The following is a 16,536-nucleotide window of genomic DNA, read 5'->3' on the forward strand; positions in this document are numbered from 1 at the left end:
CATAATCATTATTGCGATACATTGTGATACATATTGTGCCCCTGAACTATCCCCCTGCCCTTAACCAACACAAGTAATGATCAGAAGGTGCAGAAGTAATGTTACATCGACACACCGCCACACAGCACACGCCCAGTTACCAACTGTAACACTCATGAAAACCCAAAACAGAATCCTTCCCCTGCACTCTGATACAAATGAAGAGGCATATTGTAAATTAAACTCTAATTAAGAGCAGTTTAACTCTAATGCATACTTGCTTTATTAAACCATTTGGGTGCATTTCGGAGATTCCTTGTGAGCCGACGGTTACATTCCTCAAAACAGCTCATGTCCTTTGGGCAGCTGTGAGTGTTTCCAACAGTTAACACACACATGCCTTTGGTGTGTTAAGGACATGGTCATGACCAGAGGACACCCACGACAACGTGTGTGTGTGTGTGTGTGTGTGTGTGTGTGTGTGTGTGTGTGTGTGTGTGTGTGTGTGTGTGTGTGTGTGTGTGTGTGTGTGTGTGTGTGTGTGTGTGTGTGTGTGTGTGTGTGTGCGTGCATTTAAGCATTTAGGTCTGCAGCGTTATTTATCTCTTCCCACCAGCCATTGACTTTTGCACCAGTGAAGACCACTAAATGAAGCAGCACATAAAAGCTGTTAAAAGCACACACACACACACACACACACACACACACACACACACACACACACACACACACACACACACACACACACACACACACACACACACACACACACACACACACACACACACACACACACACACACACACACACGCACACACAGAAGCAGCTACAGCTGGCAGAGAAATGCTGAACTTAGCAATAAAAAATGCAGATAGTCTCTCCCTCCCCTCTCTGTATGTCTTTATAATGAGCAGGTTGTGATATGATGTATGGCAGCAATAAGCAAAGCAGCAACACTATTAGTTAACTCTTAAATCTCTATCAACATCGCGTGTGTGTGTGCGTGTGTGTGTGTGTGTGTACAGAACACACACAAATACAAACAGGCATATAAGTAAATTGGTGTGTGTGTGGGTGTGGACATGTTTTAAAGCGTGCCAAAGCTGCAGAAATGATCCCGTTATTTCACACGCACAACTTTCTACCAATGACGTTAAAGGAAAACATGTTTTAATTAGAAAAGTTTGAGAAATAAATGCTCTGTAATAAGCTGCAATGCCATGTGGAAATACACTTCTCTGGAACTGACTGCTACATAATTGAAAGACAAATACAAAGTTGTGTCTTTAAGATATGACATTTAAATTAAATTAGGACAGAAATCACAACTTTAAGTTTCTGTGCCTGTTATTTAGTAAACCTGCTATAAAAATGCACACATTTAAGCAGAAGAAAAGGAATATACAATGGGAAGAGTGAGAGGAAAGAAGGAAACAAAGAAAGGATGGAAGGAAGAAGGAAACACGAGAATCAGATGATGGGAAAGAAAGTAAGACAGAAGAGAAAGGATGGAAGGACAGTAGGAAACGAAGATAGAAAATGAAGGTAGACAGACGGAAGGGAGGATGGGAGAAGGGAGGTAAGTCGAGACAAAGACGTGAAGAAAGAAAACTGCTGAGATGGATAGTCACAGACCAATGAGCTTCTGTTATTTAAAGATGTGTCAGACAGAGTGACAGATGGGGAGGAGAGGACGACAAGTGTCGGCCTTGTTGTCAACAAAAAGCCTCTCAAAATGATGACGATAATGAACCACCTACACACTGTCACAGGCATCCCCCCCCCACACACTGTTTACTCTCCGCATATCTACATCAAGTTGTGATATTGTTTGCTGCATGGTTTGTGAAGCGCAGGCAGGAGCCTTGGTTGTAAGTATGCAGGATCTGAATAGACAATACTCTCTCTGTCTTTGTTTGTCTGTACGGCTTTGTTGATTTCAACGTCTTTCTCTCCCACTTCATCAGCCCTCCATCTGCTGAGTTACAAAGAAAACCTGTAAATACCAAACACTTCTCGACAGCAATAAATACTGCCAATGCACTGCATCTGGAGTTCTCGTGGTAAATAATAGATAACAACTTGATTTTGATTTGTTTCTAAACTATATTTTAATGCAAAGTTCTTCTGTTGGTACCACAACATGCTTTTTCGAGAACCATTTAGAATCAGGTTGAAAGAAATATAAACACAATTATCTTACCTCTCGTTTAGGTTTTACTCAATATTTCCTATTTAATTAAAACGTTTTTACCCCAAAAAGACCAAAAGCAACATTTAATGTATCCCTTTGTCTGTGTTTCCAATTAAATGTGGCGCAGTGATGCTCAACCAATGTGTATACATCCGCAGCTTAAAATAGTCCCAAACAAGTGTTCTCTTTACTCCTGTCATTATTGATTGCTTAAAACTTGCCCAGCTGCTTTTCCTTTTTAAAAATAAAACTATTGTATATTTTACTACACATAATTTAGAGGAATGAATATACTTTAACCTGAAAGGCAACAATGCAATGTTTTTTTGTCTTTTCTTGGAATTTCCTTCCAAATTAAACCTTATCCGTTTAATTGATATTTTTTAAAGATGTGATTACTAGAAGTAAGCGACAATAGAACATGGCCTCTCTTTCAGAAACTTAATGAAAACACTTTCCTCAGAGGTGACTTTGTCTTTTTTTCTTGTCAATCTGCCTCTTTTCTTTGTGTCTCTCTTTCTTTCCGTCTTTATCTCCACATCTCTCAGCCTTGCTTTCTGGCCCTTTATCCCTCCCTCCATCGCCTCTCTTTCAATTAATTTTTATTGAATGGTTTATTGGCATGGTGAGCTCTCTCTCTCTCTCTCTCTCTCTCTCTCTCTCTCTCCGTAAGTAGTTGTCACTCTGCGTTAGCCGCTACATGTCATTGATCTGTTCTCAACAAGAGATAGTCAGATACCAGGGTCCGGCTCAATTCACTTTGCATTCAGTCCATTCAAATTGTCAATAGAGACTGCAGCTCATTACCTAATGACACATCATTTACTCTCACTGTCTCTTTCTCTGCAGGTCAGATGCATATTCCTCTAAAGGAGGTGTCATACTCTATTTATGTGTTGGACAATATCCCCTGTCTAGATGTATGCAATTACAAAATAAGCTGCAACAAAGAAAAATATGAACACAAGTTTTTTCTTCTTTCTCTGCCAGGGAGGCGGGATCAAGATTATTGACAGAAGGTTCGGCCAACCGGTGTACCCGTCATCGCCAAGCACCAATCACATTCCTCTTTCACCCGCTAACTTCCTGGTTGCAGAGAGCGCTCAGCCAATCGGTCGCAGGGATTTCTTGTCAGTGTTGGCCAACGTGACCAGAGTGATGGTGCGGGCCTCTTATAGCACGGAGACAAGCGCTGTGTACAGGTAGAAACACACACACAGAGACAGACACACACACTGACAGGCATTATGGCATAGTTACTTACTGTACATTAGGTCAAAGGTAATAACTCATTATTGTTATTTGTACCTGTAACATTCCAACGATGTGATACTGCTGTTTTTTCGAGTGCCAAAGATGATTATCGGGGGTCAAAAGCAGCAGGTTATGTTTTAGATTTTAATTTTTTTGTTGATTTTGTCACATGGCAAGTATTTACTTTCATAATAAACAGTTGGTAATAGCAGTTTGTGGACTTTTTGTGCATATAACTCTTCTGTTTTATTACTAAATACTAAACAAATGTTCATAATGATAGGGTAACTTCACACAGCCTTTTCACCACATGTGTCAAACTCGAGGCCCGGGGGCCAAATCAGGGCCTTGGTGGATTGTAACGAAATCATCATGCAATATCGTTGACGAAAAGTGACGAGACGAAAATGTAGTTTACTAAATAAAAACTATGACAACATCTCTCTTTACTTTCGTTGACGAAAAATGAGGAGACGAAAAATTATCAAAGATAACGTTAAATCTCTGATAGTCAGTTTTTCTCCCAGCAGTTCCATTTCCGGTGCTGCGGCAGAGCAGCAGCTGTGTGTGTCTGTGCTGCGCGCGGCGGTACATTTGAACTACACCGGGCAGCGGCACAATATGAACTGTCAGACTCGGGTCTAACTCATGGTCTAACTCATGGTCTAACTCATGGTCTAACTAACCTTATTTAACAGGAAATAAAATGGCAACAACAGGGCTTAGGAGCAGTGGTCGCGTTAACCGAATACCCCCCCCGTCAGCGCGAGTGAGTGATACATTGTGCACTCGACGGGTAATAATGGATTATGACGGAAATGTTACGATCCTGTCCGTCAAATTGACTGACAACGAAAAAGTCTAAAGCCACCACTGCTTGGGAGAAAGAAACTGTGATATTTGGGCCCATTTTTGCTACAATGAGGCGGAGAAAAAAAGCGAAAGCATTGTTTTATCAGAAGGGAAGCAATGTGACCATAACACAGCTGGTAAAACCACCACAAACCTGACCAGATACTCTCTGCAAAGCTTCTTAATCATTCAACCTGTGTTTTTCATCAAATAAGGACAAGATAATCTTATTTATTTATATACTAAAATGACAAATTATTGGTTTTGGCTAGACTACTTTGACTGAAATGTTCTATATAATCTGATGACTAAAAAAGACTCAACCGTTTTCATTGACAAAAAGTAGACTAAAATAATTAGTTTTCTTTGACTAAAAGACTAAAATGCTCAAACTTTTAGTCGACTAAATCTTGACTAAAATGTTTACTGTTTTAGTCGACTAAAATAAGACTAAAATGCTCAGACTTTTAGTCGACTAAAACTTGACTAAATAAAAACAGGATGAAGGTGACTAAATATGACTAAAACTAAAAAGGAGATTTAACACAGGACTAAGACTAAAACTAAATAAAAAAATAGCTGACGAAATTAACACTACTTCACTCCATCCTGAGGGTCTCCTCCGCTCAGAGCCTGAGCCCAAACATTGATGACCTTGCACCCAAGATGAGACGCCAAGTATCTGGACAAGCATCACAGAGCAGCACACTGACTTTACATGGATGTTTCCTTGTGCACTTTCTTTCTTGCGACAACAGGGCATGTTTGTTTTTTTCTTTGAGGGAAATCGTTTTTTTTCTTAAGCTGTTGTTGGCCTGTGGAAAAACGTAATCATAGGAAACGACTGTTTTTATAGGAAATCATTGAAGCTTTGTTAGTTCCAGGTTTACTATGTGCAATAAGTTAATTCCAATACGTTTTGCAATAAACATTGAACCAGTCCGGCCCTCGACTGGTACTGATTTTTTAATTTTGGCCCACTGTGTATTTGAGTTTGACCCCCCTGACACAATGCTCCAACACGTAATATATTAAGTATTGATTAGTATAACCAAATGTAAAATTGCAGACACATTAGTATTGGCTTTATGAAAGAAAACAACTTGCCCTAAGTTGAGTCTCACAAATCTTAGTTAAATGTTGCATTGTGTGAATAACCCTACTTTAACCTTCTTCTACAAACCATAAAGGGGGCCGTTTAATGTATAGAACTCACAGCTGAGTAAATTCTGCCTGAGAGAATGAACTCAGGTCATACTGTCAAACTTGTAATTGTCTAATCAGCCGAGTAGCCCTGCCTATGCAACGGGTAAAGTATGTATTCAATGTCTCCATGCTTGATATTTCACATAGTTGTTCTGCGTGTTGCTGTTCTGTATACTTGCAGACTCCACTCATTCTCTATGGAGGTAGCCAATCCCTCTGCTGGAGGAGAGAGGAGGGCGGCGGCTGTGGAGAGCTGCTCCTGTCTTCCTGGATATGCTGGAACTTCCTGTGAGGTAAACATAGAAACACACTGACTGATGTGTGTTATATAGCTTTAAAACCTCCTCTACATCAAGCAATACTATCCCAAATCCTTTGATGATGCTTTAGAGTTAGGTCTAATTTAAACTATATGAACATCAAGCAACTTCTTAGTCTTTGCAAGTGCATTGTATCCCATAGTTTAATAAAGAAAGGCGACCAAGGTCTCCCTGGAGGGATATTTGCTTTTGGAAACAGATCTGCCGTAGACTTTGAGCTGCTTTGAATGATTTAAAATACAAATACAAACACACCAGTATGTGTTATTGTATTTAACTATAACAGATTCTCTTTTGTATTACTTTGTATGATTATAGGAGGAAATAAAAGATTATCCAAGTTTTCTTTTAAAGCCTCTTAAGCAAAGCTGAACATGAAATGCGCGCATCATAAAAGTGTTTAGTGTCAGACTGCAGCTGAACGGTATTATTGAATGACACACAAATGCACATCGGGGGTTTTAAAAACTCAAGCATACACACAGACATAATCACACACACACACACACACACACACACACACACACACACACACACACACACACACACACACACACACACACACACACACGCTTGAGGTGCTAATGAGAGGATCACAGGGTAAACACTTCACACTACAGCAGCTTTAAGACTATGTCCGTCTCTCTTACTGTGTGTGTGTGTGTGTGTGTGTGTGTGTGTGTGTGTGTGTGTGTGTGTGTGTGTGTGTGTGTGTGTGTGTGTGTGTGTGTGTGTGTGTGTGTGTGTGTGTGTTTCAGACATGCGTTCCTGGTTTCCGAAGGGTGAACGGGAATCTGTATAGCGGTGTGTGTGAAGCTTGTCGTTGCCACGGACACAGTACACAATGCCATGAGGTCACAGGACACTGCCTGGTGAGATGATCAATACGTTTATTAAGACACTTGTTATGTGTTTCAATCAGTGCTCAAAACCACACTGTAGTTATTCACTCGGCTTTACTCTGTCTCATAAATTGTTTTTTGACATACAGTACAAAAGGGGTCTTTTTGTTCCAGGAGAATTGGTACCAGACATCAAGTGCTGGGAGCAGGACATGTAAAAGCTTTCATGAAAATGCTCGATTACTTTTGATATTTTCAGAATGTCAAACGATAATACCAAGATGGAAAGAAAAACATACTTGTTAGAAAAATGTTAGAATATGTTAAGTTACAGCATTATGTGATTGAATGCAACACTTTATTCTCTCTAAGCTTCCTTTAACTCATAAAGCTGCCATTCATCACATCAAGGTATAATAATTAGCATGTTTCCATTCAGAGTAAACAACCTGACATTTATTTTTTACAGTATGTTTTAAACAGTAATCTTTCCCATGTTGACATAAATAAAACATTTTCAGGTTAACGACTCAAACAATTTAAATCCATTGTTTAGAAAACCCTGTGTTGCTCACAGTCAGTTTATAATTGAGAGTTCCCAAAAACTGTTGAAAAATGTAGTAGTGTCTGCAATATGAGCGCTGACCAGTGTGGACTTCCATAAAAGCCTACAAAGGACCCTTCCTCTTTATGTTATTGTATGCCTGAAATCAGAGCAACGTTAAGTAACCCTTTGAACCTTGAAAACATGTGGAAAAAATACACATATTGAAATATTGAATATTTTTCTACAGTGAAGTCACCTCTTGATAGAATGTTCTAGGATCCACCATCTAGTGGTCATCAAAGGAAATGTAGGATTAAACATGTGTCCTGCTTTTACACACACACACACACACACACACACACACACACACACACACACACACACACACACACACACACACACACACACACACACACACACACACACACACACACACACACACACACACACACACACACACACACACACACACACATGGTCCAATACACATTTTAGTGTAATGTGTAAACACATGCATGCCAACCTGTTCATGTGTTACAGCACACACACAGTCCCTCTACATCTACAAGACTGCACACTGCCTCAGGCTTAAGTTGTCAGTTAGGATCTCTCTCACACACACACCACACACATACATCACACACACAGAGACAAACACACACACACACACACACACACACACACACACACACACACACACACACACACACACACACACACACACACACTTATAATGTGTTTTTATTCTGTATCAGACCCCTTTAAAGTTATGTTAAAGACATGTTTTTATTTAAATTAGTTTTACTGGTAGCGCTGCAAGCAAGTCGGAAAATGTTGTTAAATGTGAGATTGAAATGTACAATTTTACACATTTTCAAAAAACTATTAACTTTTCTTTATTATTTGCTCTCATTTCACTTTTTTATTTATCTTTTCTCATGGTGCATATTGAGCAATAAAGTAGGTATAATGTACTCTAATACTCATCAAAACGGTGAAACAGCATGTGCTTGGTTACTATGGTAACCAAATGTGATGCTCATCCTGAACAAATTCAAACAGGTCAAATTAACCTTGTCCTGGTGGAGATTGTTGCTCCTGTTTGACGATGATTTGATGGGACAGCTTTATTTAATAAGAGCAGTTTTGTTGTTATAACATGTGTCACACAGTGTCTGCTCTTCTTATTGCAGTGCCGTAACCCTTGAGCCTATTTAGGATTTGACCCTCTCGAAGCAACGTGTGACACTAATTACTCTAAAATAATGCAGGTCAATCGTTAGCCCTTTGTTTTTTTTATTTTCACGGTCCCAACGTGCATTCTACACTTATCTATACATTGATTTTATTTGTGGCTCATTTTACTGTTGTCGTAGTTAGACCTGTCTGTATTCAGCATTTGGTGCTTCCAGGTTAACTTACAGGGGGGAAAGTATACCGTATTCATTACTTAAAAATTAAGAATACAAAAAATAAAACCCGGCAACTCTGTCTTTTTAGTATATTACAAAGGTTTAATGAAATCTCTCTAAACCAAGATAACTTCACCGCGCTAAAGAAAAGGTTATTTCAACAAAAGGCTAATATATATATCAGTGAATGGTGTTTTTGATGACGTTAAACCTGTCGATGTTAAGCATTTTTACGCTAAAGTTGCTGCAAGGTACACTTTACAAAAATATAGAATAAAAAAGAAAAGATAAATCTTCTGGAAAAAAGGCAACTTTCTATTTTTGAGAGATGTTATGAAACCAATACAATCGAACAGACAGAGATAACTTCACTGCCCAAAAGAAACTCTTATGTGAACAAAACACAAACACATGATGGTATATTATTTATTTCTTACCGAAAGCATGAATGAAGACAATATTAACACAAAGAAAATCTTCTGATGACACAAAGGTTAACTGATCAGGGTTGTTTGTTTAACAGTGTATTGGTTTTCCTGATATATAATGACCTTTGAACCTGTGCGCCTCCTGCAGGACTGCTCCCACCGCACCTATGGCCCTCACTGTGACACCTGTCTACCTGGTTACTACGGCAACGCCACCCGTGGGTCACCTGCGGACTGCCAGTCCTGCGCCTGCCCGCTCAATCTTCCTAGTAACAAGTAGGTTACAGGTCTCATGGCGCCGTGACGACACAATTGAATAAAATACACCTCAATCTATTGCAGCTGGCCCCCATTTTCTCCTCTCGACCCCTCTCTCTTCATACTCTCCTGACACTCAAACTGCTCGTCTCTAAAGGATAACGCCACAAATAGAGGCTTCATCACTGGGGGTAGAAATATAATTGTCAAGATATGAATAGAAATATTATCACCGCAGGTAGAAGCATCTCCATAAGTGGAGAAACATCATCCCTGTGGGTAGAAATCTCCCCACTCTAGCCAGACAACTTAACACAGTAGCAAATCCACACCTTCCACAAGTAATTAAGGCATTTAAAGTCTTTCATCATACCACTCGTGCTGTACAGGCTTCACTGTCTCAAATTATGGTTCAAGTGACAGCGAGTATCTTCAGAAATATGTTTTCTAAAAAATAAGCAATCTGCTGTTTGTCATAGAAGCAGCCCAGGTAAGAGGCAAGGCTCTGTGTGATTATGGTTCATCTAGGAAGTATGCAGACCGTGTGTGTAAGGCTGGTGTGTGCCAGCTGTGCAAACACATGTTTTCCACTCATTACATATTTTTAAACCGTTGCTGAGCAGAAATAATCTAATTAGCGCCCCGTTGTGTTCATTGTCTATCCATTGCTGGCCTGGGCATCCTTTGTTGGCATGGGAGATGGTGTCACTCCACCAGGTTTATTTCGTGGATGTATGAAGAGAACTCAATGCAGCCTTGGAGGCGGGACCCTTTCCATTCCTATGAAAGTTTCTCAGTGGCGCATGAAGGCAAAATGGCCGACTTCTCGAGAGCAAAGTACCCGTATGTTGGCCCATAGAGAGGGCGCACAATCTCCCATTCTCGGGTCAGTCAAATGCAAAGGGTGACAAAGTAACACTGGATTCGGCTTTAGCGCATTTTACAACTTTTAGACCCAAATTATTTAAATAAGGGCTATGAAATTGTTTGCACTGTGTAGTTTAAAGAAAATCTGCTGATTTACAGACGTCTCTTTCCCAATGGTCAAAAGGTAAAAGTATAAAGAAGAAGAAACAAGCATTCATTGGAATTTTCTTTCTCAAATTTTACTTGAAATTTGTTTTAAATGTGCAATATAATTGGATGTAAATCTGTCTTTTGTCACCAGTAGACCCATATATAATCATTGGTTGAATTAGATGACACACACACACATACACACACACACACACACACACACACACACACACACACACACACACACACACACACACATACACACACACACACACACACACACACACACACACACACACACACACACACACACACACACACACACACACACACACACACACACACAGGCAGCAGCAGCAGCAGCTGAGAATCCTCCTGCAGTCATGCCCTATCCTAAACTCTCCGAGCTAAAGAAAGACACAACTATCTCTGTCTTACCCTCCCCTCCTTCTCTCTGTCTCTCTCTACCCTCCCCCCTCCCCCTCCCCCCTGCAGTAATAATAGCTTGAAGGTGCCGTGCCTTTCAGCCCCTCAAAATAGCCACCTAGTCCGTTATGTTCACAGAGGCGAGTCCCTGGAATAGCCAGACAGTCAGACTGCTCCAGTTAGCTGTAAGGGTTAAGCTCTTACAAACATCTCATAAAGTCATAAATGAATTTAAACATTTCATCTGATTTACAGCAGATTAGCAGAAATCCATTTAGTTCTGGAGAGCTGTTCCTCTTTATAAACATTCAGGCTGAGGAACTTCACTTCAAGGAGTCGTTTTTGTTCCATTTCTAGTTAGATCTAAATCTACTTAACATTTTAGGGTAGTATAGTTATAGACACTTAATCAATTATCCCTTAACAAAGATCCTAATGATTCGTACCAATACAGATTTGAGTGTAAAAAAGTTTCCAAGACTGTTCTTTTAAAATGTCAGCCAATCTTTCCCAATGTGCTAAAGAAGATACTTGAATGGACAGTTGTAGCTGTATTTCTGTACTTGTTGCCTTCTTGAAACTAAATCTATGACCCACCAGTGCCCTCTTTTACATGTTCTCTTCTCCTAACACTCAAGAATGTCACCACAGATAGAGGCTTCATCGCTGTGGGTAGGATTATAATTGTTATGGCATGATTAGAAATATGACACAACAGGAAGAGGCATCATACAGTAAGTGGAGAAACATCATCCCTGTTGGTGGACATGTCGTCTCTGCTGGCAGAATCAACACAACTGTGGCCAGAAAAACTGTGAAGGATGGAAAAATACTGTCATATTTTACACGTGAAAAAACTTCATGGTTAATATTCTTTGTGAACTTCTCCGACATACACATCTTTATACTCAATTTCAAAGTTTGAAGTCACCTGTTGGCTATTTTAACATGAATTAAAACAGTATAATCCGGACAAAATATTTACTTTACACTTTAAATTCAGCCATTGTCACCACATTGTTTAAAACATTGGAGAGTCGGAGTTCGAGATTTTTTTGACTCTTGATCATGATTGAGCCACAAAACCACGGCTGTAGTCTTTCTTTAAACTCCCTGCAGTTTACTCATTGGTCAAAAATACATTGTTTTAAACTGTGATTTGAAGCACATATTATATTCATCCCTGATCTAATTCCAATAGTGTTTACCCTACACCCACCTTATATCTCTATTTTAAAGCACCACACCTGCTAAATCTAGCTTGTCTAAGGCATTATTCCTTACTTGACACTGAAATACTAACATGTTCCTATTTAAATCTCATCAGATTTCAATTCTAAGCTTCCAGTTTTTCTTTTTGTATTCTGATTTAAAGTGCACATATCATGCTTTTTTCAGGCAATAGCATAGGTCTCAGATATCTAAAAAACATGTCTATGAAGTGTTTTGCTCAAAATACCAAACAGATCACCCATTCTAGCCATGCCTCATATCCCTCTATTTCACTTCCTGTTTCAAAAGGGGTATAAAGCTTAACAAAAAAAAAAAATTGATTAAATAAAAAAGGAGGGGGCTGAGCTCACGCGGGACCCGGCAGCTACCGTCTAAACTAAATACTGCGGTGATGAAACGCCATATCATGGATTATCAAGGATTCTTTCTGAAACAGTTTGGCGCTCAAAGGCTTTCTCTCTTGCCGGTTATACCACAAGGTGAGTTCCTTTTTACTTCCTGCTTCTTCACACACATGCTCTCCAGTGCAGGTTAGCTCTGAGTGTTAGCGATGCTAATGTAAACACCGACCATATTACGTCCAAAACAGTCGGGCATTGTTTCTGATAGCAACGTTTCTGATTGGGCCGTGGGTCCACATTTCCAATATTACGTCATATCGAATGCAAATCTGTATCAGCTCCGTCGTAGCCCCGTTTTTAGAGATTTGGGTACGGAGGAAAAGAGAGGGTCTTATTTTCTGACGCTGCGTGAGTTCCCTGACGCACCGGGGACACATCTTTATGTATAAAAGACATCACAAAGTGCATTTTGCATGATAGGTCCTCTTTAACTTTTGCTCAGAGGTGTCTTGCACTTTGATTGTCAGTCTGGTTAAAACAATACTCTTTTTGGAATCCCTTCATACCAAATAACATATACTTCTCAGTCTCTCTTCAATACTATAAATATAGAGTATTCCTCTCAGCTGTACCCAATCCAATTCAAGTCTTCATCACTTGAAATGTGCAATTAATCCCTGTGAGAAGCCCTAATACTCCCAGGATTTAGATATTATCCAAAAGTCTGCATGATAGTCTATTATTATGTTCTTTTGATGTAGATCTGGATCAGATGTAGATAACAAGATTCCAGAGTGTCTATTATTAGAGTAACTCATTTGGATGATTGTGCCGCATTGGCAGCGGCACCTTTCAACTTCGTTCTGTTTGTGTCTCAGTCTTTAATGATTTTTTAGTCGTTTGAGATTGTGTTGCTATTTGTCACCTGATATATCTATATATATATATTATATACATATTTTGCTCGCACTTTTATCCAAAGCGTCTTACAGTACATACACTGGAAAAACAACGTTCCACATGTAATGTATTTGGCTTTCTTTGCATATAAAGTCAATCACATTTAATCGTTTACATGAATGTGTGTGTTGGCTGAAATGTGTCCTTTTTCCTCACACATTTTCTTAAGTCACATCATCTCCCCCCAAATGAGATATTTAGAAACGTCACTGAACAGCTTGACTTAACAATTGCCCATGATGATTTTAGCTATACTCAAATATATCCCAATTTAGCCAAAAGTTTAATTTTATTTAAAAGTTTTTTGTTGTTCTCATGCTTTTGCCAAGCAGTCTCACGTGTAGCTCAGTGAGCCAGTGAGTCAGCCGGGAACCCGAGCCAGCAGAACTATCTATAGTTTCTGGAAGTGGGAGGGCGACAGAACGAGGGTGAGAGACTATCGTTCTACTCTCCCTCTCTTTCAGTTCATTTGGGTTTTCAGTTCATAGAGAGGAAGAGTGTTTTCAAATTGTGTGGAAGTACAGACATGTGGGTGTGAGAGGAGGGAATTCAATGTGTGTGTCCTACAGAGTGTGAATTTGAGGATTGGCAAGTGAAAGTAGTGACACAAGTTTAAGTGTGTGTGTGTGTGTGTGTGTGTAGACAAACAATGGCCTTAACTCGCCTTTGTCCTCTGCTCTCCCTCCTCCTCCTCCTCTTCATCCCTCTCTCCACACTGGGACAACGCTACCGGAATTATCAACAACTCCAACAAAAACAACAACAACAACTTCGTCTCGGCAACTACGAAAGTTTCAGCCCCACCTGCCATCTCGGCAGAGAGGGGGAGCTGCTGTGTGACCAGTGCCAGCCCAGGTACACAGGACCACGCTGTGACAGGTAACACACACACACACACACACACACACACACACACACATACACACACACACACACACACACACACACACACACACACACACGCACACGCACGTACACACACACACACACACATACACACACACACACACACACACACACACACACACACACACACACACACACACACACACATACCATGTATACATCACTTCAGGGGACATTACATTGACTTACATGCATTTCCTGGAGACTTATCCTAACCTTAACCAGAACCAACACATGCCTAACCCTTAACCTTACCCTAATCCTAAACCTAACCAAGTCTTCACCCTAAAATTAATGATCCCCCTCATGGGGAGCTCCAATTTGTCCCCATAAGGGCGGCGAGTCCCCACACGTGACTGTGTAAACAGAGTTAGGTCCCCACAAGTATAGTAATGGGTGGCGCAGTGGTCTTTGCGTTTGATCATCAGATCAAGGGGGCGTTGGGGAACTCCAGTTCGAAACCCGCTCCCGCCCCACTGTGTCAGGCCGTTGTGTCCTTGGGCAAGACTCTTCACCCGAATTCTCTCCTGTGGGTATTGTCCACAGTCGATGACCATTACATGTATGATCTGTATGTGTAATGTGTATTTGTAAAGCGCTTTGAGAGTCTTTGATAAAGCGCTATAATAAATATAAGGATTATTATTATTATTATTATTATAATGCTAGGCCACACACACACACACACACACACACACACACACACACACACACACACACACACACACACACACACACACACACACACACACACACACACACACACACACACACACACACACACACACACACACACACACACAATATATTTGGAGCAACTTAATTTATAAATGGTTGTCAACTTAAAAACGTGTGTTCACAATGAGTAATTAAGTACATACAACTTAAAATTCCTTTTAAATCATGCGGTAAAACTAGGAACAACTTAATCTTTTGAATAATCAACTTCAAAACTTGTGTTAATGCTACCAATTATTAAGTAAGTGGTCATTAAAAACACCTCTGACTGTAGAGGAAAAGCCTTCTCCCCTAACTCAAATAACTTTGTTGCTTTAAGACAATTTAAGACAAATTTCATTAGAAGTCTTAACTCAATAAACATCAATGCAAACTGTTGCGTTGATTTTCTTTGTTGAGCCAAGGCATTTGTTTTTAGAGACGCCAATCAGCCCCTTAGATAAACAATTAAAAGCTTGAACAACACGGCTCCCATCTGCTGCATGGGCTGTCAGGAGCACACACACATACACATCAAAAACACACACACCTTTCTCAAGAAATCAGTAGCACACTCCACATCACAGACACACACGTGGACTAGTTTTACCTCGTGTTATTCTCTACTATTAGATGTGAAAGAGACAGAAGGACGGACCCGAGTGTGCAATGAGGAAGTGAGAGATAGAGGGGTACAACAGATGTCCACACACATGAACACACACACACACACACACACACACACACACACACACACACACACACAACACACACACACACACACACACACACACACACACACACACACACACACACACTGAACCTGAAACGTCACGTTGATGATAAGCACAACTATGCTTATTCTTTATGTATGCTGAAGTTACTGGCTTCAGATGCATGTGGAAGAGTTGCCAAGTTCAGTGTTTCTGAAGACAAACATGGAAATAACTATCATTATTTATCAAAACATGGAATTGTACCTCCATAAATCGTGTGAGGTCAAACCTGTTTTTAAAGTTGACCAGCATTTTGGCCTAATAAGTACGACATGCTGAGTATGACTATGTTTCACGACCTTTGCATGATTAAAACAACGCTTTTTACCTTATTTTGCAATTTCACATGTGGATAAAAGCTCTTCTCTTAAAAATAACCACTATTTTTGTTGTGATTGTTAAAACTGACTATTTGGAAAAGAAATCAGGTCACCCGTCCCCGATGAAGACAGAACTCGCTGCTCATTAACAGTTTTTAGAGTGCTCTGTTTCGCTGTCCATCTCGCTCTCTGTCCGCAGCAGATTTATTATCTGAGTGACATTCTTGTTCCATTAGCTGTGAGTTCTTTACCAACCCAGCTCTAATGAGACGCCTCTCTGTCTCGCTGCTTACAACTTCAGGCTAAGCTGTCATGTGGTGACACAGAGTAAATATCCTCTCTTCACCATCCAGCCTCAGTTAAATACATTCGGACTGTATTCAACCACCCACAGCTGAATTACGAGTTATTATCAAGTATATTTTAAAAATATATACGGTATTATGCTCATTTTCAGGTTTATATTTGTATTTTGTCCTCTACTGTGACATGTCCCCATGCTTTAATGTTCAAAAAGCTCTTTATTTGTCTCATACTGGCTGTGCTGC

General features: G+C 40.1%; 1 protein-coding gene across 2 annotated transcripts in view; it reads left to right on the forward strand.

The window, feature by feature from the left end:
• The window catches only part of lama2 (laminin, alpha 2), a 202,303-nt gene that overhangs the window by 87,456 nt on the left and 98,311 nt on the right, over positions 1 to 16,536 (forward strand). For both annotated transcript variants that reach the window (XM_071202002.1, XM_071202003.1), the window contains exons 16-20: positions 3,164 to 3,375; positions 5,667 to 5,778; positions 6,564 to 6,677; positions 9,183 to 9,310; positions 14,062 to 14,148. In XM_071202002.1, coding sequence (XP_071058103.1) covers positions 3,164 to 3,375; positions 5,667 to 5,778; positions 6,564 to 6,677; positions 9,183 to 9,310; positions 14,062 to 14,148 — 653 coding nt within the window. The remainder of the gene's footprint in view (positions 1 to 3,163; positions 3,376 to 5,666; positions 5,779 to 6,563; positions 6,678 to 9,182; positions 9,311 to 14,061; positions 14,149 to 16,536) is intronic.

The sequence above is a fragment of the Pseudochaenichthys georgianus genome, chromosome 24 (genome assembly GCF_902827115.2).
Source record: "Pseudochaenichthys georgianus chromosome 24, fPseGeo1.2, whole genome shotgun sequence".
Taxonomy (NCBI): Eukaryota; Metazoa; Chordata; class Actinopteri; order Perciformes; family Channichthyidae; genus Pseudochaenichthys; species Pseudochaenichthys georgianus.